Source organism: Notechis scutatus, chromosome 2 (genome assembly GCF_049901735.1).
Source record: "Notechis scutatus isolate UNSWTSFEM ecotype Mainland chromosome 2, rNotScu1.2, whole genome shotgun sequence".
Taxonomy (NCBI): domain Eukaryota; kingdom Metazoa; phylum Chordata; class Lepidosauria; order Squamata; family Elapidae; genus Notechis; species Notechis scutatus.
Genome location: NC_142010.1, coordinates 125,659,466 through 125,683,926, shown reverse-complemented (window position 1 = coordinate 125,683,926; position 24,461 = coordinate 125,659,466). Strand labels below are relative to the sequence as shown.

The 24,461-nt window shown below is 37.7% G+C and overlaps 1 protein-coding gene across 1 annotated transcript in view; it reads right to left on the bottom strand.

Annotated features, from left to right (window-relative positions):
- Window positions 1–1,351: 1,351 nt before the first annotated feature.
- Window positions 1,352–24,461, bottom strand: part of PITPNC1 (phosphatidylinositol transfer protein cytoplasmic 1) — a 181,398-nt gene continuing 158,288 nt past the window's right edge. The window contains exons 7-9 of the mRNA XM_087956104.1: window positions 13,574–13,729; window positions 8,916–8,979; window positions 1,352–2,541 (exon numbers count right to left, since the gene is read on the bottom strand). Coding sequence (XP_087812230.1) covers window positions 2,282–2,541; window positions 8,916–8,979; window positions 13,574–13,729 — 480 coding nt within the window. The 3' untranslated portion in view covers window positions 1,352–2,281. The remainder of the gene's footprint in view (window positions 2,542–8,915; window positions 8,980–13,573; window positions 13,730–24,461) is intronic.

Sequence of the window (24,461 nt, the reverse complement as noted above, 5' to 3'; positions counted from 1 at the left end):
CTGGATATATATTTCTATATTCCCCTTGTACTATCGCTATATGTTTATGACACTTTTACAAATGATTCTAGTTTAGATGTGGTTAACTACTGACTTAATTTACTAAATTAGATTCTGAATAAATTGTAAGGAAAGGAACAGATGCCAAGTGTCCTAAATTTTACATCGGAGAAGTATCTTTAATTCCTGAGACTGAAGGGTGATGGAATTAACAGGCCAATATTTTGTCTCTCCAAACTATGGCTGGGTGCAACTAAAATCACTTTCTGAGGTACCAAAAGCCAAAAGAAAAACACTTCTATTTTCATTGTTGATAAAGAATACAATTGAAGGAACTCAGGAAGCTGGCAGGTTTTTATTTCTGTCAGAAGATTCCCACATAAACTGTTCTGCTCTTAAACAAGGACTAGACGGAGGCTTCTGAATGAGTTGTCAACTGTAGCAGTGCACCATGTTTTCCTTTTCATTTTGAATTCAGGTGCTGGCGCAGGTAGTCTTTGACTTACAAGTGTAATGGAGCTGTCCATTATGGTTGTAAATTGTGACAATTGTACAGCGGTCACCCACATGACTGACCTGATTTCATGACCTTTTCTGCAGTTGGTTGTTAAGCAAACCAATTGTTTCCTATGGGTAGGTTTTGCCAAAAAACAGGAGCAAATGCCACTTTTTGGCAAAAAAGTGTCATAAAACGTGGTCATGGGATGTGGAACGCTACAAACAGCCATAAATACAGGCCGGTTGCTGAGTGGCTGAAATGCAGTCCTGTGACCACAGTGGTGGAGGGGAGGGGTATAGCTGTTGGAACTTTGGAGCCAGGTTGTAAGTTCCCCGAGGTGGTCTGTCCTAAGTCTGAACAATTGCTAAGCAGCCAGTTGAAAGTCAAGGACTACCTGCATTCAAAGGAAATAATAATAATGAGCATAGTTGAAAAAAAGTATCTCTTTTGGACAAAGCATTGAATCTCTCTCTCTTGAGCATGATATATATTAGACTTACTGGTAAACCTACTTTTTCATTAGGATCTCCCCAAGTTTTCTTTCTTAATTTTATTCATGGCTCGGCCTTACAATGTATTCACTATTTCATATATTTATAGATTCTAAAAATCTTGTATGTGTGTGTGTGGATTTCATTCTAAAAATCCTGTATATATGTATGCATGTACACACACACACACACACACACACACATTCAAATACATATGCAGGATTTTTAAATGAGGGAAAGAATCTGCACAGTAAGCCTAACATATTTTATGCTACAATCTGCTGCTTTTAACAGGCCAGCATGAATACCCTCAGCAAAACTTCAAGTTGTTGAATAGATGAATGACTGCTTACAATGTTGCAAAAAAATGGGCTGACTTTTTAATGGGGTTTTCAATCTTGACTTTCATTAATTTCATAGGAACTCAGAAGACCTGAATTGAATTATGAATTAATAATAACATTGTTTCTTGGGATATATTTGTCCCATTTGGACTTTGGAGCCTATTTTATTTGTTTGTGTTTCCATTTTTTTTCCTGAAATAGGTCCCAGTTCTCCAAAACCAACACAGAAAAATTTCACAACAGCACAGAATAAAAAGGAGTTACAAATTTTTTGTGCAAGATACAAATAGTTCCAGGGTCTCAAAATGATTATAATTTAAGACAAAGCTAGAGCACGTTGGTTCTTTAATTTCTGAAGAGCTTAAAGTGTGCATTAGCTACACCCAAATCCTGAGTTGTATTCTGTAAAAAGGAATCTGAATCTATTAGTATTCAAGTGTTGATCAGTGAATCAGCAGTTCCAAGGTTTACTTTAAGGTGCATTCGGCCTGAGAGTAAAAAAGGATTTCAGAAATGGAGATATAATGGCTTGAAATGAGAAATATAGCTAAGGAGAACCTCATTCTCTCAGGATGTCCTCGCCAGCTTCATGAAATCCCTGTAACCCCCTTCAGTCACCAACACTGCAATTTTAGATCTTCTGCTTGCAGCCATCACTACAAGAGACTGCTTTTTCTTTTTTCTTTTTTAACAAGTTACTTCAATTCTGGGTTGATAGCAACATTTGTCATTATGGCTTACAGCTTTAGTTTGGGAATCAGAGCACATGAACTATGACCTTGCATGCATTTAGCTAACTAGTTTCAGGGGAAGCCTAAGGGAATGGGGGGATGGGAGACACATGATTCCAGATCAATATTTGTTTAAACCAAAACAACTACCATGAAATTTGCAAATGATATTCTGTCAGTCATAGCTTGTCATAAGGAGAAAAAGCCATGCTGGGTTTAGAGAGCATTTTTATCTGGATCTGGCAGCGTGAGAGTTTCTGGGGCAGACTTTTTCCGCGGACGATCTTTGGGAACCGTTAGGAATTCCGGTGCGTCTGAGGACAGAGGTGTAGACGGAGCACTAGAAGGAGTACTGCGGATTGAAGAGGGAAGGGAGATATTCGAGATGGATATCGCCGGAGGGAAGGTTCCAATTTTCTTGTTGGTGGCTTCCTGAGTTGCTCGTTCAAATTCTCGGACTTCATCCATAGTCATGTCTTCAAGGAAAAGGAAAGAAAGAATGGGTTAGGACAACTGTGCAAATTGGCATCAGCGCAAAGCTTTATTGGGGTATTTTGTCTTTAAGGAGTCATGCCTGTCAGTGTGCGTATCTACTTAAGAGGAGCTACGGCCACTGGTTCAGAAGTACTGCTGAAATCTCAGGAGCCATCTCTGAACAGCATTCACCTCACTGTTAAGAGTTGCTGACAACTGAAAGAAGAGTCTGAGACTGCAAAACTAAACTATTTTTTTCACAATGAGCGAAAAACTTAAGATAGCAACATTTGTTTATTTCCAGAATTATGGTAGTCCTTGACTTATGACCACAACTGAATCCCACATTTTTGTTCCTAAGCAAGGCAGTTGTGCCTAATTTTACAACTTTTTGCCACAGTTAAGCAAATCGCTGCTCCTGAATTTTGTTCATGTGACCATGGGGATGCTGTAACGATCAGGTCAGAGTCTTCACCTAACTGAAAGATCTTGGATTTTTATTCAGATACATAAAATATTACATCTTGAATAATTCCACCAGAGGGCAGAGTTACTTTGTTGTAATGTGTGTTTTCTTTAAACATACATAACAAATTCCATAGAGAAAATATCTCCTTGGTTTTTTTTTTTCCTTCTAACAATTCAAGATTCAAGATGGGTTCAGCAAAAGGTCATTTGAGGGTTCTGCACTTTAAGCCAGGTTAATGTTTTGAATATTAGGGAAGAGTTTCTTTATTCACAAGAAATTCCAGCTTCCTTTGAGTTTCAACTTTCCTGCAGTGAGCATGGATTCCTAAGGAAGGTAACTAAGAGAAGTTCAAACACAAATGACAAACAAATGGTTGTTAAGAGTTTTTTGAAACCATACACTTGGGGAAAATCTAATTAGTAAAGTTTTAAATTACCACTCATCACTGCTGGGAGATGAATAGTGCGACATGCGAAAAACTTAAAAAGGAGCAGTTGGTTACTGATATCAGTATTATGTGGCCCCTCAATAACTTGGATTAATGGCTGGAGTCATGACAAAGGCAAGAGAGAAGCATGGTAATGGAAACGTACCATAAGACTGGCTTTATTATTTCTAGATTTCTTGATATTTACATCTATTCCTCGACTTGCAGCTACAATTGAGCCCAAAATTTCTGTTGTTGAGCAACACACTTGTTAAATGAATTTTGCCCCATTTTACGACCTTGCTTTCTTGCCACAGTTAGGTGAATCACTACAGTTGTTAAGTCAATAACATGGTGGCTAAGTGAATCTGGTTTCCATATTGACTTTGCTTGTCAGAAGGTCACAAAAGTTGAATAATGCAACCATATGAATATGAATCAGGTGCCAAGCATCTGAATTTTGACCATGTGTCTATGTAGACTTCCAGTGCCCCATTTATTGAACATTTATGCCAAAACGAATGTTAAGATTTCTTGTCCCTGTTCCTCCCGCCCGCTCTATGTCAAGGGCTAGCAGGGGAAGAGCTATCCTTTCCATTTTTTCTAGTTTTGATAACAGCCTAATTTGAGGATTATTTACTTTTGACCATGTGAGATCTTAACAGAGGTAGTCCTTGACTGTCAACCGTTCATTTAGTGACCATTCAAAGTAATAGTGGCAGTGAAAAAAGTGACATGACTGTTTTTCATAGTAACATGATCAGGTGATCCAAAATGCTTAGCAATTGGCTCATACTTATGACCATTGCTGTGTCCTAAGGTTTGCAATCTTTTGTCAAGCAAAATCAATGGGGAAGCCCAGTTCACTTAACAACCTGGTTTCTAACTTATCAGCTGCAGCAATTCACTTAATAACTGTGGCAAGAAAGGTCGTAAAATGGGGCAAAACTCACTTAACAAATGTCTCACTTAACAACTGAAATTTTGGGCTCAATTGTGGTTGTAAGTTGAGGACTACCTGTATGTAAAAAGGGAACATAAAAGGTGCATTCTTATTTAATATGAAAATTTGGAATTTTTTTTGCAAGAATTTCCATCGCCATTAAACAATTTATTCTTTGTCTATTCCAGTATCCAGCTGGCCCTTACCATCTACCAGCAGTTACACTTATTAGATTTCCAAAAACTAAATGGGGTTAAACCTGCTTAGTTTTTGGATGGGGGAGTGTAAGAAAAACCAGGAAACTATAATGGATGGTTTAAAAAAAATTGTGAAGAAGGCAATGGCAAAATGCTTCTGTACTGTTGCCAAGAATCTTATCTATGAAGTCATCCAGAGCTGAGCTTGACTGAAGGAGAGTTTACTTTTCCCAAATTAATACTTTTTTTTCCTTGGAGATAAAAGTGCCACTTCCATTTCCTTTTCCTATATGATCACTGCTACTTGAGTGAAATGCAGTAATTTTAATGGAATGAGAAAGTGATAGTGTCCACTTGCATAAAATAGCAGCCTGATTTGTACATAACAAAACATTATGTATTATTGCTTAATTATTTCTCGGCATGGTATGAAGAATGAACCCATCCATTATGCCTGAGTATTATATGCCAACAAACTGTACCATTATAGCTTGTTGAATAAACCAAAATTTAAAGAAGTCCTGGTCCTAGTTCAGCAATCTGAACCAGGATATTATCTATTTCTAAAGAAAACTGTATCATTGGGATATTAATTGCCTGAATCTGATCTAATAGATCACAGAAAGGATTGTTCCATCAATAGGCAGAGAGAACAGAGACAAAACTGCCACATGGTACATTCAGTTAAGTCTAACCTGACAATTTCATTTTCCTTGGAGATAACTCACTGCAGCTAAAGATGTGTACGGACATGCAATGCATCATCCCTTGGGTTTATTTTTGATTCATAATTCAAGGATAGATGTAATCAGCAACTCAAATGCCATTCACTCTGTCGTGTCTATTTTTTTTAAGCTTAGCAGAAAGTTCGTTCAAGAGAGCACCAATTTTTTGTTTTATTTCAAACACATACATCTTAAAGCCCCTTAATTTTATTTTATTGTTAAAAAAATATCCCATTGTTAAAATGAGAGACAATGAGAGACTCTTTTGACAAAAGAGAAAAGAAATGTTCTGGAAAACAAGACATCAGTGCCTTTGTCCAGCCGGCTCAGAAAATAAGAAGAATTCAATTTTTAAGCAAAAATTATACACGGAAATGCATATATATTTATACAGTATATATATCTCTCAGGCTTCTACTCTGAGCCAACCCACCAAAATATATTAGCTTGCAAAACCCTTTTCAACCTTGTGTTGATCCTTCCAGAACTTGATAGGGAAAATGGCATAAAAGAGGCAGGCGTTTGCAGTGACCTCCCATAGCAATCTCCTAAAGCACAGCATGTTCTGTTCCTTGTTTGCATTAGGAGATGGTGGGCAATATTTTTAAAGGCACTACATACACTTCCTTTGGCATGGCTCTCTATTTCATCCACAGGAGATGAATGTTGATTGCACACTTTAATGTTCGTTTTTTCATGCATATTTTTCTCATAATCTCGAACATCCTCGAAAGTCATATCTGAAAAAAGTTCAAGATGATGGGACCTTCCATTAATTCAAACTCAATTTCTTCCTAGCAAAAGCCACAAAGCAGGAAGCCAACTCGGGTATCAGTAGGCAAATAGCTAGATAAACCAGCCAAGGAAGTAAGTTATAAGAAGGATCGGTTAAAAGGTATCACAGTGTAAGGATTTGGAAAGTGGTTATTTCTGTGAAATGAGCTAGGCAAGAAAAGTGCAGGGTGCAGGCTTTGCCAAAGGCAGACATCTTCTAAAATAAATTTAGAAGATTTCCTGGTGGAAAAAAGAGAAAGGGTTAAAGAACAGCTCAAAAATCTACTTACCTTGTCAGGAACTTTGCAACACAATTATACAGCACTACTTTAAATAACATTATGCTCCCCATCAATATATTAAATTGTTTCAACACTACCTGGCTTAGATTGTAGAGGATATTGAATCATGTTAATAGCAGAGTACTGGTGAGTAATAGATTAACTGAAATTTTTTAATGCTTTAAAAGTCAAGCAACCATCAGTATCTCTTCATTATTATTTTTTTATCATAAGGCTATCCAGTTGAAATATACACAATCCAGTTCTCCCACAATAGTGGAAACATGAATATATGAACAATATTAAAAATATCTACAGGATCATGTGAACACTGAATTCTATTTTCTTCTTTGGAGGAAAGAGTGTTCTTATATTGCAGTAGACGCCATTAAATTATATATATTTTTTAGCACTTTCCTGTTTTAGCACATTCTAGTAATTCAACTCTCATAATACGTTCCATTAATACTGATATGATTCACATATTATCATCATGTTTTCCTTTTTTTCCTCACTTAAAATTAAGGATTAATTAAAAATTAAATTTAAAATTACAATTAAAAGGCACTTATCAAAGAAGCTTCTAAGCAATGATTAAAACCATTTCTGCCAAGCAGTATTCATGCTCCTCATTAGCAATACTGAAGTTAATGCAAGAAGGCTGTCTTATGGCAAAGCGAACGGTGTGTTAGTCAACAATCTTACACATGTCTACAGGATAGTAAGTAACAGTAAAATCATGGCAACAGGTCTTTGTAAACAAGTTTAGGATTGAGGATTAGTCTGCAATTAGAAGATGAAGCCCTTGTATCAACAAAATGTATATTTTAAAATAAATTAGAACCTGAACAGTTCTATATTAGTCCAGGGAATTCATTTGATACCTCTAAGAAACATATGCTTCCCATGCTGAAGAAATATTGAAGATTGGTCAAAGTTGTAAAATATTCTAATTCTATATATTCATCTGCTGTTGTTCAACAATAACAATCCAAATGCAGAGTTGTCAGGAAAATGTAAGTGCACCAGAAGGCCTCACACCCATTGCAGCACTCATGATTCTCATGTATTTACAGTAACAATTTGGGGCCTGCCAAAAAGTTATTAGCACCATCATCACAGGGGACTCAGTTGTAAGAAATGGGCAACCTGCTACTTTTCTTCAAAGCTAAAACAAAAGACCATTTGGAACTTTTGCAACAAGACATTTACGTCAAATGATAAAACAGTGGAAAGCTATTCTCATGAGAGAAACAAACTCCAGTGATGTTTCCTTTTAAAGATTTATCCTTTTATAACTAAATGAAATTTTAATCTTTGAAAAGTGGTTCAAGTCTGGATAATAAAGGCTGGCTGGGAGGCTCAATTATAAATCTGAATAAGTCTTATTATTGATCACAGTGCATTTAATGGAACAAAAATTCAACTTTCCTGACGTCCAGCCTAATTTCACTCTCCTTTCCCTATTTCACGTTTCCTAAGTTAAACAAATAGGAACGTGATTGATTTCAAATATTTATTACAGTGAATAACTTTTTTGTTTTATTAAAGAAAAAATAAAGTTATCTAATATAAAATAATATTAACTGTACTGAAGTTTACAATTTAATCATTATGCTAATTTTTATAGTTGATATCTCTTTACAATATGAGTTTACAGCTTACTTATTTAATTGGTTTATTGCATTTATACCGATGTATATTTATATCATCCACCGCAACAAATCAGTAGATTTAAATTGGCTCTATTAAACGAGTTTTTCAACCCATTTCATAATCCTCAATTCTTCTGATCCATGAAGCCCTTATTCAGCACTGCAGTGAACATTATGAACCAGGAGAGAAACAATACAGAATTATGGTTTGGAGCTTGGAAGAAAGCCATAAACTTGAAATGTTTGCCTGTCTCAATTTTGGAGAAGTGGAAACTTCTGCAGAATTGTTGCTTGGCAAGGATATCCCTAACACAATTAATTGTTTCTTTTTCTCCATAACTCTAAGCACTCAAGGCCACCCATATTACTGTCTCCCTTCATTTCATCCTCGCAAAAATTTCCTAGCCTTAAGATAGATTAGCTGAGAGACTGATTGGCTGAAACTCATCTATGTGTTGAGTTTCCACGATTGGGGACATATTTGAAACTATTCCTAGGACACATCTTAGCCATTACATCATGGTGCTGGTACTGAAAGGCAAGCTATGTTTTTAATATCACAATGTGAAGTTTGGTACTAGTCTTTAAAACAGGTACGTTAGATTTGAACCAGATAGATTTAGAATTTAATTCAAATTAAGCTTGTTACTTAGAGTTACAGATACTAAAGTACACATTTGATAAAATTATGAAGCCAACATTGCAGCAGGATTGTACCCAGAGCTACAAACAAGTATAAACATGCTAAAATTCTTAGCCTTTTGTCTGAAAGATAGAACACGCTCTCCTCCATCTTAACTATTCTAATAAAAACAACTTGAATAAAAATAAACAGGCCAATCAGTACATGTCTGAAATAGTTCTTGTGCTTCTAAATAGTTCTCTTTTTAAAAAACATGACTTACCATACCACTCATCCACCCACGCAAATGCTTGTCGGTGACCAATTAGCAATATGTCTTTGACCACCTAGGAGAATTAAGAAAGATTTAAAAAAGACTTGAGAGGACAAGAGCCAGAAAGAATAGTGTGTGGTAGAGGTAAAAAAAACATGAGAGTATCAGGATCACTTAAAAGTCTCTGAAAGCCTCAGGAATGGTCTTTGGAATCCTTCAGGAAGAAAGAAAACCATGAAACTCAGGGCTAGAGAGTAGAGTACAGGTAGTCCTAGACTTACAACAGTTTGTTTAGTGACCGTTCAAAGTTAAAATGGCACTTAAAAAAGCGGCTGATGACCATTTTTCTCATTTATGACCCTTGCAGCATCCCGGTGGTCATGTGATTTACACTTGGATGCTTAACAACTGATTCATATTTATGACGGTTGTAGTGTCCTCGGGTCATGTGATCCCCTTTTGTGACCTTATGACCAGTAAAGTCAATAGGAAAGTTAACAAAGGCGTTAGTGACTTAACAATTGCAGTGATTGCAGTAACAAACGTGGCCAAGAAAAAAAAAGTAAAATGGAGCAAAACTCACTTAACAAATTTCTCACTCAGTAACATAAATTTTGGGCTCAACTGTGGTCGTAAGTCAAGGACTCCCTGTAATGTTATTCAATATACTTAAGTTGGAGCAGCGGGTTCCTTTTGAGCTTACTGTGTAAGCTGTCCCAATGTGGTTTTTATGCCAGAGTTCATTCGTTGCACAATTCTATCTCTGCTTCTGAGAATCCCATTTTCAATTTCTCCTTCATGGCCTCTGGCTTCCCAGCAGTTGTTCACATTGTTTACAGTGTGCAAGTCAGGTGGTTAAGTTTGGTTTTTGTGCTCTCCTTTGATGCCCCCACCAACACACACACACACACACACACACACACACACACACACACTTAAATCTTCTGACAAATATTTTATCCTTTCTGTTCCTTACCATCCTGGGAAGGAACAGCAGCAGCAACAGCAGCTCTGCTTGAATAAGGTCAGCAACAGGAAAACATTCCTCTCCCAAGTTCCTGAAGATTGTAGGCAGCCTAAGAGAATTCTCACAACTAGAACCAAGGGACAAGCTGTTTGAAGCCTAGATCCCACTTTTTCAATTGTTTTTCTTTTTTCTTTTCCATCTTCAAGAGCCACAGAGGACAAGGTGGTAACAAGCTGAAGCCATTAGAGTGCAGCACCCGATTTTACTCTTTGCATTGTTTAGCTGTTGAAAAATTCTATAAAATTGGCATTTTCAAATTATCAGAAGCTCAAGAGCCCTACTCTATTGGGGGTTTTTGGGGTGGTGTGTGTGTGTGTGTGTGTGTGTGACAATTATAGTATGTCTCTGCTATTCAACTGTTTGCTCCCATGAGAAGTTAGGAAGGTGTCAAAAAGATACGGGGGATCATAGGGACTGATAGCTGATTTCGCCTCGATATTCCTGGCATCTTACTGGAAAATATCTTTTCTGCAAGCCTTGGATAATTCCCCCATCCCAACAAGTGATTTTGCAGCTAGAACTAAACACCCCTTAACAGACTTACCATTAGCTTACTTTCCCATTTCTGACATTGTGGTGAATGATAATTCTTTTGGTTTAACATTTTTATTGAGTTATAAGATAAAATAAGGTACAAAATACAAAAGTAAATAGGAGAACGGTGGGGAAGAAGAGGGGGAAGAGAAGTGAGGAAGGTAGGAAAAAAACAATAGCAAGTAGTAGTAGTAAAGTGAGCAAGGTTTGTGCAGTAAGAAGTGCACATTATCTTTGAGTAGCTAGATGGAAAAACATGTACCTGCCTCGTACAGTTGAGTAGAAGAAAACTAGGGTCATTGCAGCAGGCAACTTTTGACGAATGGCTCATAAACTAACAGCATGCATTGCATTCTCATCTACTGGATCCCAAGTAGTCCTCAACTTACAACCATTTGCTTAATGACAGTTTGAAGTTACAAAGGAATTGAAAAAAGTAATTTAGGGCTCTCGCAGCTTCTCCATGGTTACGTGATCAAAATTCAGACGCTTGGCAACTGGCATGTATTTACGATGGCTGTACTGTCATGTAATCACTTTTTGTGACCTTCTGACAATCAAAATCAATGTGGAAGCCAGATGCATTTAACAACTGTATTACTGACTTAAAAGCTCAGTGGTTCACTTAACAACAGTGGCAAGGAAGGTTGCAAAATGGGACTAAATTCACTTAAGAACTGTCTTGCTTAGCAGTGGAAATTTTGGGCTCAATTGTGGTGGTAAGTCGAGAACTACTTGTACTTATATACCAAGGTATAATCTTTTAGTAGATAGGGTGCAATGTTTTACTTAGTGTTAAATATTTCTATTTAAAACAAAGCAACATGGTTCCTGATATATTTAGTTTTGCTTCTAAATCCTGGGGGAGGGTATTAAAATGGGGCATTTAGACTCTAGGCAACCTCATCTCCAAAAAGCAAGTCAAGAATTGGGGCATAATTTATAAAAAGTGAATTTCACTATCTTTGAGAAACACAGAACAGCTGTTTATCATCAGGATAGATTTATCTGGACTCCATGTTAGGACTTCAGTTAGATGCAAATAATCATCAGAAATAGTCCTGCATTCCCTGAAAATAACATCCATATCCTCTTATATTCTGCAGAATTTCCTTTTCCATTTTGTTCTTTGTCTGTTTCAGACCTTCAATCTAATATAAGCCAAAAAATGTGCAGAATTTGAGGACATAAATTACAAGCAGATTACATTAGCAAGTAAACACATAGCGAAGGATTTATCTTTCTCTTTCATGCACATCAAAAGCATCAAAGGGAAGAGAAATGTTGCTTAGTTTCATTTCCATGTTGTTCATTCAAACCTTCATGCAGGTTTCTGTCAAAATAGAATTTTAAAAAGTGCTGCGGTGGATCAGCAGCCATGGTGCTTGTGAGCAGAAACTACCCGAGAAAGTGTTAATTATGCAATTTTGGAAGAAAATTAGGGTTGGTAAATTGATAAGGCCTCTAAGAAAGCTTTTTCTAATAAATTGTGTATTCTGTCAATAGGATAAAGCTAATCTGATGGGATTAGAGCCAAAGAACTGGCACAACTTCCTTGACGATAAATACTTCAACTGTACAACTTAATTGTTTTTAAGAAATACGTAAAAGGAAATAGCATTCAATGAAAATGTGTGTTGTACAGAGAAAATGGACAAAGATAATTTATTTTTCTCTAATTACAGGACGATGACTCAAATGTGGCCAGCTTAATTTGTCAATTCTCTACTCAATGGGTGGGTGGTGCCTAACAACTTGGCAGGCTTAAAAATGGATTAGGTAAATTCATGGAGAAGACAAAGGCTGTAGGTGATCTCCAGGACAGGAGTCATGATTTGCTTTGACATTTTAGAAGTATTTTCTCTTTCCTTTTTAAAAGAAATCTTAATTATTTTGATTCCGTACCTTCAGAACGACATGAAATTCTGAATTCTGGAAAAGTAAGCCATACCAGATAATTGCTTCTCTTGTTATGAGCTTTCAGAAGGACATAATTAATTTCAGTCTTAATTTTTCCCCTTCGGCTCCTGCCCTAACTTCTTTTTGTTGGCATTGTTTCATAGTTCCATTGTTTCTTTTTCTGAGTCAATCATTCCTTGCCTTCTGGTTGTTGCTTCTAATTTTGCCATCCTTAACTCTTCTTCCTCTCTTTCTTGCCCTTATACACCACTCAATGAAATCTCAGTGGATTTATTTTCATACAGAAATTATTATGGTGCAACTCAACCGAGCCGAGATTTGCAACATCATGGTATAAAGCATGCAGATTTTCATGGAAATCACTCTCATTATGGTTAAAGCATGCTATATTTTGGAATAAACGTACACACGATTTCCTGCTTTTTTTGCATTGTTAACCTTTAGTAGATATTCTTTGTGGTTGTGTTTAACGCTTGAATCAATTTATTGCAATCCTGATGTCATGCATACTCTGTTTCAGTTTTGGTGGTGTTTTACACATTAAGACGCTGAGTAAACATATAATCAGAGAGACTTTCCTCACCAGGAAACCTCAGCCCTTTCTGTAGCTTTACAATATCTTGGCAAGATAGCAATATGTACCCTGGGTCTTCTTGTTTCCTAGCTGACTAACAAACGAATTGTGGTAGAGCAACTATTTTGAGGATGATTGGCATGAATTTCCTGTCTCTCTCTCCCTCTCCTAAAATCCTGATACTTCCCTTAGGAATTAATCAATGACTGAGCAAAACTAGTCATGGGGATGCACTTCCCTTGGAACTGTGAGAAATCAGAACGAAGTGTATATGCCATAGCCCTGTAGTAGTGGATTAAGCAGGAAAAATTATTTGGTTTATTTGTGGTGTACAAAAAACTGTCAGGATTGTTTATATCATGGGCTGATATGAGGCCTACATCACAGGATCACAAGGGAACGTTAGAGTTAGCAAGGCAGTCTGATACCAAAGTAAGTAGAAAGTGACTAGAAGTCAGAGTAAGTCATTGTGAACATTTATAAATATAATCACATCAACTTTTTGTATAATGCTCATTGCTGACCCTTCAGCTTGCCACAATTTTCTCTACATAAAAGCTGTACAAGATAGGTAAAGGAGGGAAAAATCTGCAGACACTGCCCTTTACTCACCTTGTGAACAAACTGCTCGACTCGAGTCTGAAGTCCCCATACTTCAAATTTCACAGATACAAGTTTGTAGGAGCACATAATAGGGTCTTGAGTTTCTCTCCAACCTTCTTTTAATAGGCCTCTCCCAGTCTTCTCTGATTTGAAGCATTTAGGATCCTATTGAAAACAAGAAGACTGAATGAGCAGCCTAGTTAAGACTGAAGTCTACCTTTGGGAGAAAAAACCCACTTTTTGTTACAGGTAGTCCTTGACTTATAACCACAATTGTGCCCAAAATTTCTGTTGCTATTTGAGACATTCATTATGTGAATTTTACCCCATTTTACAACCTTTCCTGCCACATTTGTTAAGTGAATCACTGCAGTTGTTTAGTTAGTAACACGGTTGTTAAGTGAACCTGGTTTCCCCATTGACTCTGCTTGTCAAAGGTCACAAAAAGCGATCACATGACCCCAGGACACTGCAGCTGTCATAAATATGAGTCAAATGCCAAGTGTCTGAATTTTAATCACATGACCATGGGGATGCCGCAACGGGCGTTAAGTGTGAAAAACAGTCACAAGTTGTAACTTCTAATGGTCACTGAATGAACTGTTGTAAGTCAAGGACTACCTATACTAGTAAGAACGGGACTTCTCAAACTTATTTCTATCCATCTCAGGAAAAATGTTCACTTCATGTTTCTTTTCCATATTTATTAATATTAGGGCTGGAAGCTGGTTGCTTGGAGAAGCAGACTGAAGATTTTAACAAAACAACTGTATTAATCCCAATCCTTATTCTTCAGACATAATTGAAGCATTTTTCTCATATAACATTCTCTCTAAATTACATTTGGGAGTTTGGCAGCCACATACATGAAATGAAATTAAATGAAGGTGTAAGCAAATAAATAACTGAACTGTTGGAGTTGGTGTTGATTGTCGGGTGAGACGATTCTTGCACACAGGCTATAGTAATACATCAATAAAACTTCACGTGCAGAGATGACGAGGCAGAGCCCAAGGGTGGGACTCAAACCCATGAATCTGTTTGGAGTCACTATATCCCTGTAAGAGACCTATGTCCAACTGCCCTTGAAGTCTGTTGATTCCTATCTGACACCAATTTGCCTTGACCATTACTAGTTCAGATTTTTGTTTATAGGTAGCATGAAATAAACTTGAAGTTCTGTCCTGGTTCCTAACTTCTTGTACCTGATACATGAACCCAAGTGAAGCTCCCAGTGTCTTGGGCTAGGGCCTGATATTTGCTTAACAACCATGTGATTTGCTTAATGACTTTCTGTAAAAATGGTTGTAAAATCAAGTCTGGTCAAATGATGCCTTGACGTAAGATCACAATGTTTTATGATCAAAATTCCAGGCTCCACTGTGGTCATAAGTCAAAGACTACCTATATCTTCTTGGGTATCAAATAAAAATAGCTTTGCAATGTTTAGCATACATAGTATAGTTACGTCAAGCTGTACAAAGATCAGGCCAGAGGCAGGATGCTGATTGGGTGTTGGTATTCCAGTTCAAAATTATAAATATAGGCTAAAAATGAACACATTCTAATAAGCTTCCATCAAATATTAGTTTAGTTTACTTTATTGTCATTGCACCTCGTACAACAAAATCAAACACCATCTTCAGTGCACATCATGACCATGAAATAAACACACACGCACATCCTTCACCCTCCACACATTGAACTGAAACCCCCTGACACCGCACCAATACTGCACTATACAGCAGAATTCAAATGAGCTACTGCCCTAGGATAGAAGCTGTTTTTCAGCCTATTTGTCTTTGTTTTTATTATTCTGTACCGTCTGCCAGATGGTAATAGTTCAAAAAAAGGGTTCCCAAGATGAGATGGATCTTTGAGAATGTTTTGAACTTTCTTAAGGCAGCGGGAGCTATAAAGCTCTTCCAAAGAGGGGAGAGGGCAACCAATGATCTTCTGGGCAATGAGGTTAACCCTCTGGAGTACTTTCCTATCTGCCACTGTGCAATTGGCAAACCATACTCTCTATGGTGCAGCAGTAGAAGGTCAGCAGCAGTTTTCCATTCAGTTGTTGTTTTCTGAGAAGTCTCAGGTAGTATAATCTCTGCTGGGCCCTTTTGACCAGTGCTGCAATGTGGGCACCCCAGGTCAGGTCCTCTTTTATGGTAACACCTAGAAACTTAAAACTGGCCACTTGCTCCACTTGGTCTCCATTGATAAGCAAGGACTGGATGTCTGATCTGTTCCTTCTATATAATCCACTATAAGATCCTTGGTCTTATTGGTGTTGAGGACCAAGTTATTGTCTCCACACCACGAAAGCAACTGGTCCACCTCATCTCAGTAGGCAGACTCATCCCCCACTGGAGATGAGTCCCACCACTGTTGTATCATCTGCAAATTTAGCAATAGTATTACTAGCATGGGTGGGAATGCAGTCATACACATAAAGAGTATAGAGTAAGAGACTCAACATGCAACCCTGTGGTGCACCAGTGTTAAGAATAAGGCCTGAAGAGGTATGATTATCTAATCTGACCCTCTGTGAGTGGCCAGACTGGAAATCCATAATCCAAAGGCAGATTGAATAAGAAAGGCCAAGGTCCCAAAATTTAGACACTAGTCTATGTGGAAGAATTGTGTTAAATGCAGAACTAAAAGCTATAAAAAGCATCCTCACATAGCCTACCCGCTGTTCTAGATGAGTCAGAGCAGTGTGAAGAGTGATGGCTATAGCGTCCTCTGTAGATCTATTTCTTCTGTATGCAAATTGGTGTTTATCAAATGTTTGCGGAAGACCAGAAATGATGTGCTGGCAGACCAATTTCTCAAAGCACTTCATGATGATAGGAGTGAGTGCCACTGGTCTGTAATCGTTGACGTTATTGACAGGGAACTTCTTTGGCAGCGGAACAATGGTGGAAGCCTTCAAACAAGATGGAATAGTGGACTGGGATAAAGACCGATTGAAGATCCTGGTAAAGACTCCAGCCAACCGATCAGCACAGTCTTTAAGCAGCCAGAGATACCAAAGATACTGTCAGGACCGGCAGCCTTTCTAGGGTCCACAGCCCTCAGAATGCTCCTCACCTCCTGTTCCTCCACAATGAGGTGGGGGCTACAATTGGCTCGTTGTATTTTATCTGTCTCTGATGTCTCCACTTCAAATCGAGCAAAGAAATGATTCAGTTCCTCAGCCAATGAAGCATCCCCCACACCAGGGATGACATTGGTCGGTTGATGGTTTGTAATTTGTTGAATCCCTCACCACACCTGCCTCATGTTATTGCTATAAAAATTATCCTCGATCCTCAATATTACTTCTGTTTTAAATGTATGTATTCATTTGGGGCAGAGTAAGATTTACTAATAGGTGAGATCTTTTTGAAATGTTTAACCTACTGAAATAATGGATAATGTATTGCACATTTTAATTTTGATATTTCAGGTAGATTTGCAACTAGTTGGGGTAGTTTTGATACCAGATAATTCTCTGCTTTCCATTCTCCAACCGCTCATCTCATTCATAATCCTGACAATCTAAAAGAGCTTCTTCAATGTATTTGGAAGTAGGTTTTCCAAAATATATTTGGCACACTTCTCTCCTCCACTCCCACACCAAAAATAATTACATTTGGCAGCTTCTTTTTTTCCCCTCCCTTTGATTCCAAAGCAAATAAAGCGCAGATAAGCAGTGCATCAAGGCTTGACAGTGCTGTTTTAAAACATCCTGTGCTTGGCATCACAATGTACTGAAAACATGGAGCAATTTGTGCTATTTGGAAGGAAAATTATTCCATCGAAATGAGTTTGCCACATAAATTATGTCTGACTGAAGCCCAGAAGGGAGCAAAGGAGAATTCTAACACTTGAGTGATTGAAAAAGGTATTTAAAAAGGTATTTAACGTAGCATTTGCAGAACAATTATAAAGCGAACCTTAAGTTAAACGTTAGAGGGTTGTTTTGCTTTTCACAGGTACTTTAGGACAATAGGGAAAGAACACAGTGAAAAACATGTATGTGAGAAAACTTTTAACGAGACTACAAAATTTCACTGCTCTTGAAGGCTTAGGGATATAAATGGTACCAGTAATATCATAAGAAAAACTCTGTATGCCTAAGGGAATGTATGTTATGTGTGTATATGGGTGTCAGTACACACACACACACATACATCCACATACACATATTGCATCCTAAGGCACCTGACAAATTGCTTTGGAAACTTGCAAATCTGTGATATAGAATCTACTAATCTAGACAAAAATAATAATGAGATACAGGTAGTCCTCAAATTACAACAATTCATTTAGTGATCGTTCGAAGTTACAACAGCAATGAAACAAATGCCTTATGATCCTTTTTCACACTTACAATCACTGCAGCATCCCTAGGATCACATCATCAAAATTCAGATGTTTGGCAACTGACTCATATTTATGACCGTTGCAATGTCCCAGGATCACATGATCAACTTTTGCAATCTTCTGATAAGGAAAGTCAATGAGGAAACCAGATTAACAATTTAACAACTGTGTTTGTTAACTTAACAACTGCAGTGGTTCACTTAACAAATGTGGTAAGAAAGGGTGTACAATGGGGCAAAACTCACTTAACAACTGTTTCTCTCAGCACCAAAAAAATTGGGTTCAATAGTGGTCGTAAGTTGAGGACTAGTTGTATTGGACTACAAAGTAGAATTTTACTGCAGGATTTCTTCCTTTTATTAGTGTGAATAGCCTCTGTCTGTATGCATCTGGTAAGCATATTCAGCTAGAATCTAGCCTGGAGGAGACACACGCCTCTGATATTTCCTATTGTGCGCATTTCTTGTTTATAGTTTAGACTATGAAGGGTGAATAAATCAAGATTCTAAATTGGGAGATCTGAGTTGACTTCATCAAGCTACTGTTGCAACATTTTTATGATAGCCTTATCGTTATTGGAAATGAAGCTTTTATCTTTTCAAATTGAATTTTCATGCAGTTCCTTGTGGCTGAAGAAAAACATAGGAGTGTATTTGCGACAGCAATAAATTTTTTAGAAACAATTAAATCACATTTCTAGTGAACAGGAGTGTAGTTAATGTGTATTACACAGTCCTCATGGGAGGAGCAACATAAAACAGGGCAAACACAAGGAAAGCAGGAACATTATCTTTATTTGGTTCTTTAAAGCAAATTGTGGAGAAAAAAACCAAAAGGTTAAAACTTTTGGGTAGTTTTTGCAAATAAAGAATGTGTATTTGTTAGCGCCTTTCTCAGAGGGCTACTGCCATCTCTACAGTAGCGCAGCACTGTTGTTACAAAAGCTGAACTTCTGTATCCTATCAAGTTTTGGAAAGCAGGAAGGAATGTTCTTTGTGACTGATTGCTAGCAGCAATATCTATGTCATGTTTACTGTTTTAATCCAAATATTATATTGGGAGTTTAGGTGTGTGAGACTGTGTGAAGGAAACCAAGGAGCAAGAGGTTTAGTCCATAGGAGAAGAGGCAACACAATCCAGTTATAAAAGCTCTGGAAAGAAAGTGCTTTAAAAAGATTCCACATTAGGGAACTCACAGTAAGTCTGGCTGGGAATGTAGTCTTGCAGTTTTCAAGATTAGTATCTAGTAGACTAGCATCCAAGAGGCCTTTGTGAAATCCGAGTGATTTCTTTGTTTCTTTGGTTTGCCAACTATGTGGACAACATGCCATTCAGATTCCAATGTTTGGAGTGGCAATTAAGAGGAAGGAAGGAAGGAAGGAAGGAAGGAAGGAAGGAAGGAAGGAAGGAAGGAAGGAAGGAAGGAAGGAAGGAAGGAAGGAAGGAAGGAAAGACTATTTGACTATTTCTGGCTATTTTCAGCAACTATGAGTTCAGCAAAAATTTGATGACCTATCTCCAGAATGCCTTCTCTCCTTCCTCTGTGTTCAAGAGGCAGTAGAGAACTCAGATGTGGTTTTTTTTTCTACCAGGAGAGAGCCATAAAGCTGTTTTAATAGTAAAGGGACTGACTGTGTTCCTACTGCTGTGCAGGTAATCCTTGGTTAACGACTTGTTCAACAACCATTTGAAGTTATGAAGGCACTGAACAATAGTCCTCAAAGTTCTGGCTGTCCCAGACACACACACACACACACCACTCACATAATCACAACCTGGAGTCTTGGCAGGTGGCTCACACTTACGATGGTTGCAGTTTCCTGCAGTCTTACGATTGCTGCTGGTGACTTTCTCTGCTGGCTTCCTAGAAGCAAAGTCAATGGGGAAACTGACAGAGAAGATTTGCAAGTTGCTCTTTTAAGTTGTTTCCACTTTCACTGCTTTTTCTGCCAGGGATTCCCAACTACAGAATAGCTCCATGGTGCACAGCCATAGCATCTCCTAACCCACACTTTACAGTTCATACATGCCTGGCCACAATGGCATGGTGCCGCAATGGCTACCAATGCCCCTTCATGCAACTGGCAGCAGCTACCTCCGACCCCACCATGCATATGTTACAGCAGGCATTTAGCTGCCCACTACTAGCTACTTCGCAGGACTCAGCTGCAGCTTCTCCACTGGTTTTGCCTGTTGGAAGCTGGCAGGAAGTTGCAAGGAGGTCCGCGCTTAACAATTTATTATGCCTTGGGGACTGCCTGGACTGCCGTGGCTAAGCGATGTAGTCATATAACATTGTACATTATGACTGCATCACTTACTAACGGGAATTCTGGTCTGAGTTGCCATTGTTAAGTGAGAATTACCTGTAATGCATCCTTTCTTGTAAGAGAGCTAACCCGCTTAGCTCTGGTTCTTATATCAAGCCTTTAAGACATTTAAATAGAAGTTGCATGTGAGACAGCCAGCAAGTGAATGGGTCCTATAGTTTGGAAAGGGGGTCATCTCCTTTGCCAGCCAGGAACACAGCATGCTGTCCCACAACACACTTGGCATCTATCTATATTTATAGAGTAGAATGAAAAATATCAGAAGACTCATAAGAGGGCGTTATAGCATATTTTAAAAGAAGTTCTAACCATAGGAATACTGACCTTGAGCGAGAAGTCAAATTCCAATAGATACATCTTTTTTAAAGATGTGATTTTTGAGTCCCCCTAAGGCCGTGATGGCGAACCTATGGCACGCATGCCAGAGGTGGCATGCAGAGCCCTCTCTCTGGGCATGCAAGCCATTGGCCTAGCTCAGCTCCTTCGTGCATGCGCCTCCCACTGGCCAGCTGGTCTTTGGGTCTCTGCTGTGCAGAGTTGGAAGGGATTCTTGGAGGTCTTCTGTTCAACCCCTGCTCAAGCAGGTGATCCCATATACCATTTTGGACAAAAGGCTGCCCAATCTCTTCTGAAAAACCTCCATTTATCTAGCACCAACAACTACTGGAGACAAGCCATGCCACTGATGGATTGTTCTCACTGTTTAGGAAATTTCTCCTTCATTCTGGGTTGGGTGTCCCTCCGCCCTTCCCCAAAGTGAGGTTGGTCTCATCACTCCTGAGTTTCCAAGCATTCTTAAGACCTGCAAGCCCCAGCCAGGGGATGGTGAATTTGTGAGGTGGCTGTGTTATTATTAACTTCCCTTTGCTGTTATTTCTATGTTTTGTTCTCTTTTTTTAAAGTTTTAAAATGCTTTTGTAATTAATAATGATAAGTGGTTTTATGTATTAATTCAGTTTTAACTTTGTTGTATGCCATTCCAGAGTCACTTTTGATGGGATAAGTGGCTGTATAAATTAGAGAGATAAATAAATGAAGTTTAGATACCACTAATGAGTTGCTTTTAAAATATACATACATACAGGAAACAGCATCTGAGATATAAAGGAGAGAAATGCTATGCCTAATCATGAAAAATCTTTCTTAAATTACTACATCATCTAAACAGCATAGGTAGTCCTTGATTTAGGACCATAATTGAGCCCATAATTGAGCCCATAAGTCATTGCGGTCATTAAGAGGGTCATTGTGTGACTGGCCCTAATTTTGCAATATTTTAAATAACATTATTAAACAAACACCACAGTCGTTAAGCAAATTAATTTTACCCCAATGGGTGTTTTTTTAACTGGAAACGGGAAGTAAATGCTAGAAATTGGCAAAAAAGTAAAAAAAATCATGGTCATGTGACTGGGATGTACAAGTGGCCGTAAAAGTGAACCTGGTTGCGGGACTTCCGGTTTGTCGGCTTGCGAGCGGCAGGATTTGCGAAGCTGCGCGATCCCTGCCGCGCTAGCCGTTTTGGGGCTCCGACCCACACGGTGCGGAGCTAGGCTGCCCTGCAGGGGCAGCTGAAGGTTGGGGGATCCGGAGAAGGGACTGGGGGTGTTGCAGACCCCTCCTGGCCGGCAGAACCCCCTTTCCCAGGACGGTGCAGCGGCGGTCCGTAATGGCCGCCACAAAGAAGCTGGCAGCCGGGTAAGAATGCGCAGGAGGAAGTGGAGAAAGTGATTGAGAGGAGAAAGTTTTTCTTGGTTCCTAGGACTCTAAGACATATTTAATAAAATTCCTGAAAAGTATGACTTTCTGAATAATACCTGCCAGAAGAGGAAAAAAACGGCTGTTTGAAGGTGCTGAAAGGATAGCTTTCCTCTTTTCCTACGGAATATAACTGGATATTAAGAAACCTATTTTTTAGGTGGAAATTGGTTTTAAGCGATGAGTGGGAAGAGAGAGGATTAAAAAGAAAATATTTGTATGCTAAGACTTTGTTGGAGCAGATGCCTTAAGGATTTGAAGACTAGAATATATTGTAATAAGATTTTAAACAGATTTGGACTTTCTTTCTCTTTGATTGATATTACCCCAGAAGGAGAAAGTGAGAACTCTGCCTTGGTTTGGACTGATTGTTAACTTTGGGACTGTTTTATCTTTTTATTCTCTTTTGAATATTCTGGTTGTTGTAAGAAGAAAGAAGGAGAAAAGAAAAGAAAAGATTTATAATGGCTCTTTCTGTTGAGGAACTAAGAAAAGAATATGAACAAGCAAAAAAAATGGTAAAGATGGTGTGGAAGAAGCTTTCCTTTTCTTAGAAATGGCGCTTACTAATTATCAACAAACATTACAACAGATGAAGACAGCAGAGGAACAAGAAAGAAAGGAAGGAGCCATCTTTAATGAATCTCAGAATTTGATCCAGAAAGAAGGAAGAGAGAAAGAAAAGAAAAGAAGAGAAAAGAAGAAAACTAAAGGACTTAAGGACTTAAGATCTAAAAAAACATTTAAGAAAGGGAAAAATAAAGTGCAAAACCAATACGATGATAGTAAACAAAGGGGAAAAGGAATACGACAGAGAAGGGAAGCCGGTAAGGCAGAGGCTAGAAGAAGGGGGGGTAGAAAGGTTTGTTGGGAGAAGAAAGAAAGGGAAAAGGTGGAGAAAAGCTACAATGTTTTGAAATTAAATGGAAAAAAGGAATTTTTATGGATAATGGATAAAGTATAATTTTTTTTTTTTAAAAAAGATTTTGCAAGGTACATAAGATGAGATGGTAGTATTGCAATGGTTTAAGAGTTGATAAGAGATTAAAATGTTAAAATGTTTAAAAATGATTGGCTTTAAAACTTAATAATAGGAGAGGTTTAGAATATTGTTTTAATTAAAGAGTTTAATAAAATTATGGTATTGATGTTATTATAAAATTTTTATTATAGTATTTTTTTTTTAATATTTGGATTTATTGTCTAATTATGTACTTAATTGTGTTGGATGTATTAGTCAGATAGAATGTACCAAGCAAAATCTGATTGGGTATTAGATATTATTTTAAAGATTAATTTGATTAACTTAGGGGAGATAGAAAGGCATCATACTCTGATTAATGATTTCAGGAGAAACTGATTTGTTTTTTTTTTTCATAAGGAATGAGACAAAAGGATGATAAAAAATGGACAAAAGATACAAATATAATGATTTAAACTAAGATGATTAATTAAGGTAGAATTAAGAAGTGTGAAATATGTGGAGAAGTTAATATAGAAGGCTTAGAATGGTAAATAAAATAAGTAATGATATGTAAGATGAGCATGAATATAATTGAAGTCCATGAAGAGAGAGACACCTGGGTCCAAGTTACTTTCCAAAAAGATCTTTTTATGTTTTGTGTGTTGTGTGTATATGTCTTTTTTGGGGGAGAATTGGTAAAAACTTGTAGAAATATAGAATGAGAATAATGGTAACTAAGTCAGAAAGAAACAGATGAAATAATAATAATGATATTGAATAAGAGTAAAGAGAAGTAAAGAGAAATTGAATAAGAGGTTTTGGTATATTATATGGAAATGGTTTAAAACAGAATTATAATTTATCTGACTTGTTAAATTTACAATGGAAAAAGGTTTAAACATGTAATGAATAATGATAATTTGTGTGTTTTAAAAATTAATAAAACTTGTTTAAAAAAAAAAAAAGTGAACTGGTTGCCAACTATTTAAAATGCAATCATGTGACTGTGTGTCCATATGCTTGTGTTTGTGGCCTTGCAACTTTGAAATCAACTCCTAAGTACCTTTTGGGAGGACAGGAGTCCATTTTAACACTGAATGTTCGCTAAGCGATTGATCGTAAGTCAAGGACTACCTATAGAGTAATGTGTAAAAGCCAATGAGAGTGAAACTCTAAAGAGGTTTAATAGAGAAAATAAGAGGTCAAACCCTAGAGTACCTATTTTAAAAAGTGCAGGTAGATGGAATGAAGGCAAATAGATGAAAAGGAAGCAGTTGGGGAATCGTGAGCAAAAAAATTACGGTATATATTACTATTGCAGGAACAACATTCAACTTACTACCTACTCCAGGCAGCCGGTGGTATGGTATGTATGGTATGCCTTTGTGCTTTCCAGACATAGTAGTTAGCCTTTGATGTCCCAGGAAGTTAGAGAGGCCTTTGGTCTGCCCTAACAGAGTCTTTCTCGCATGCTTTA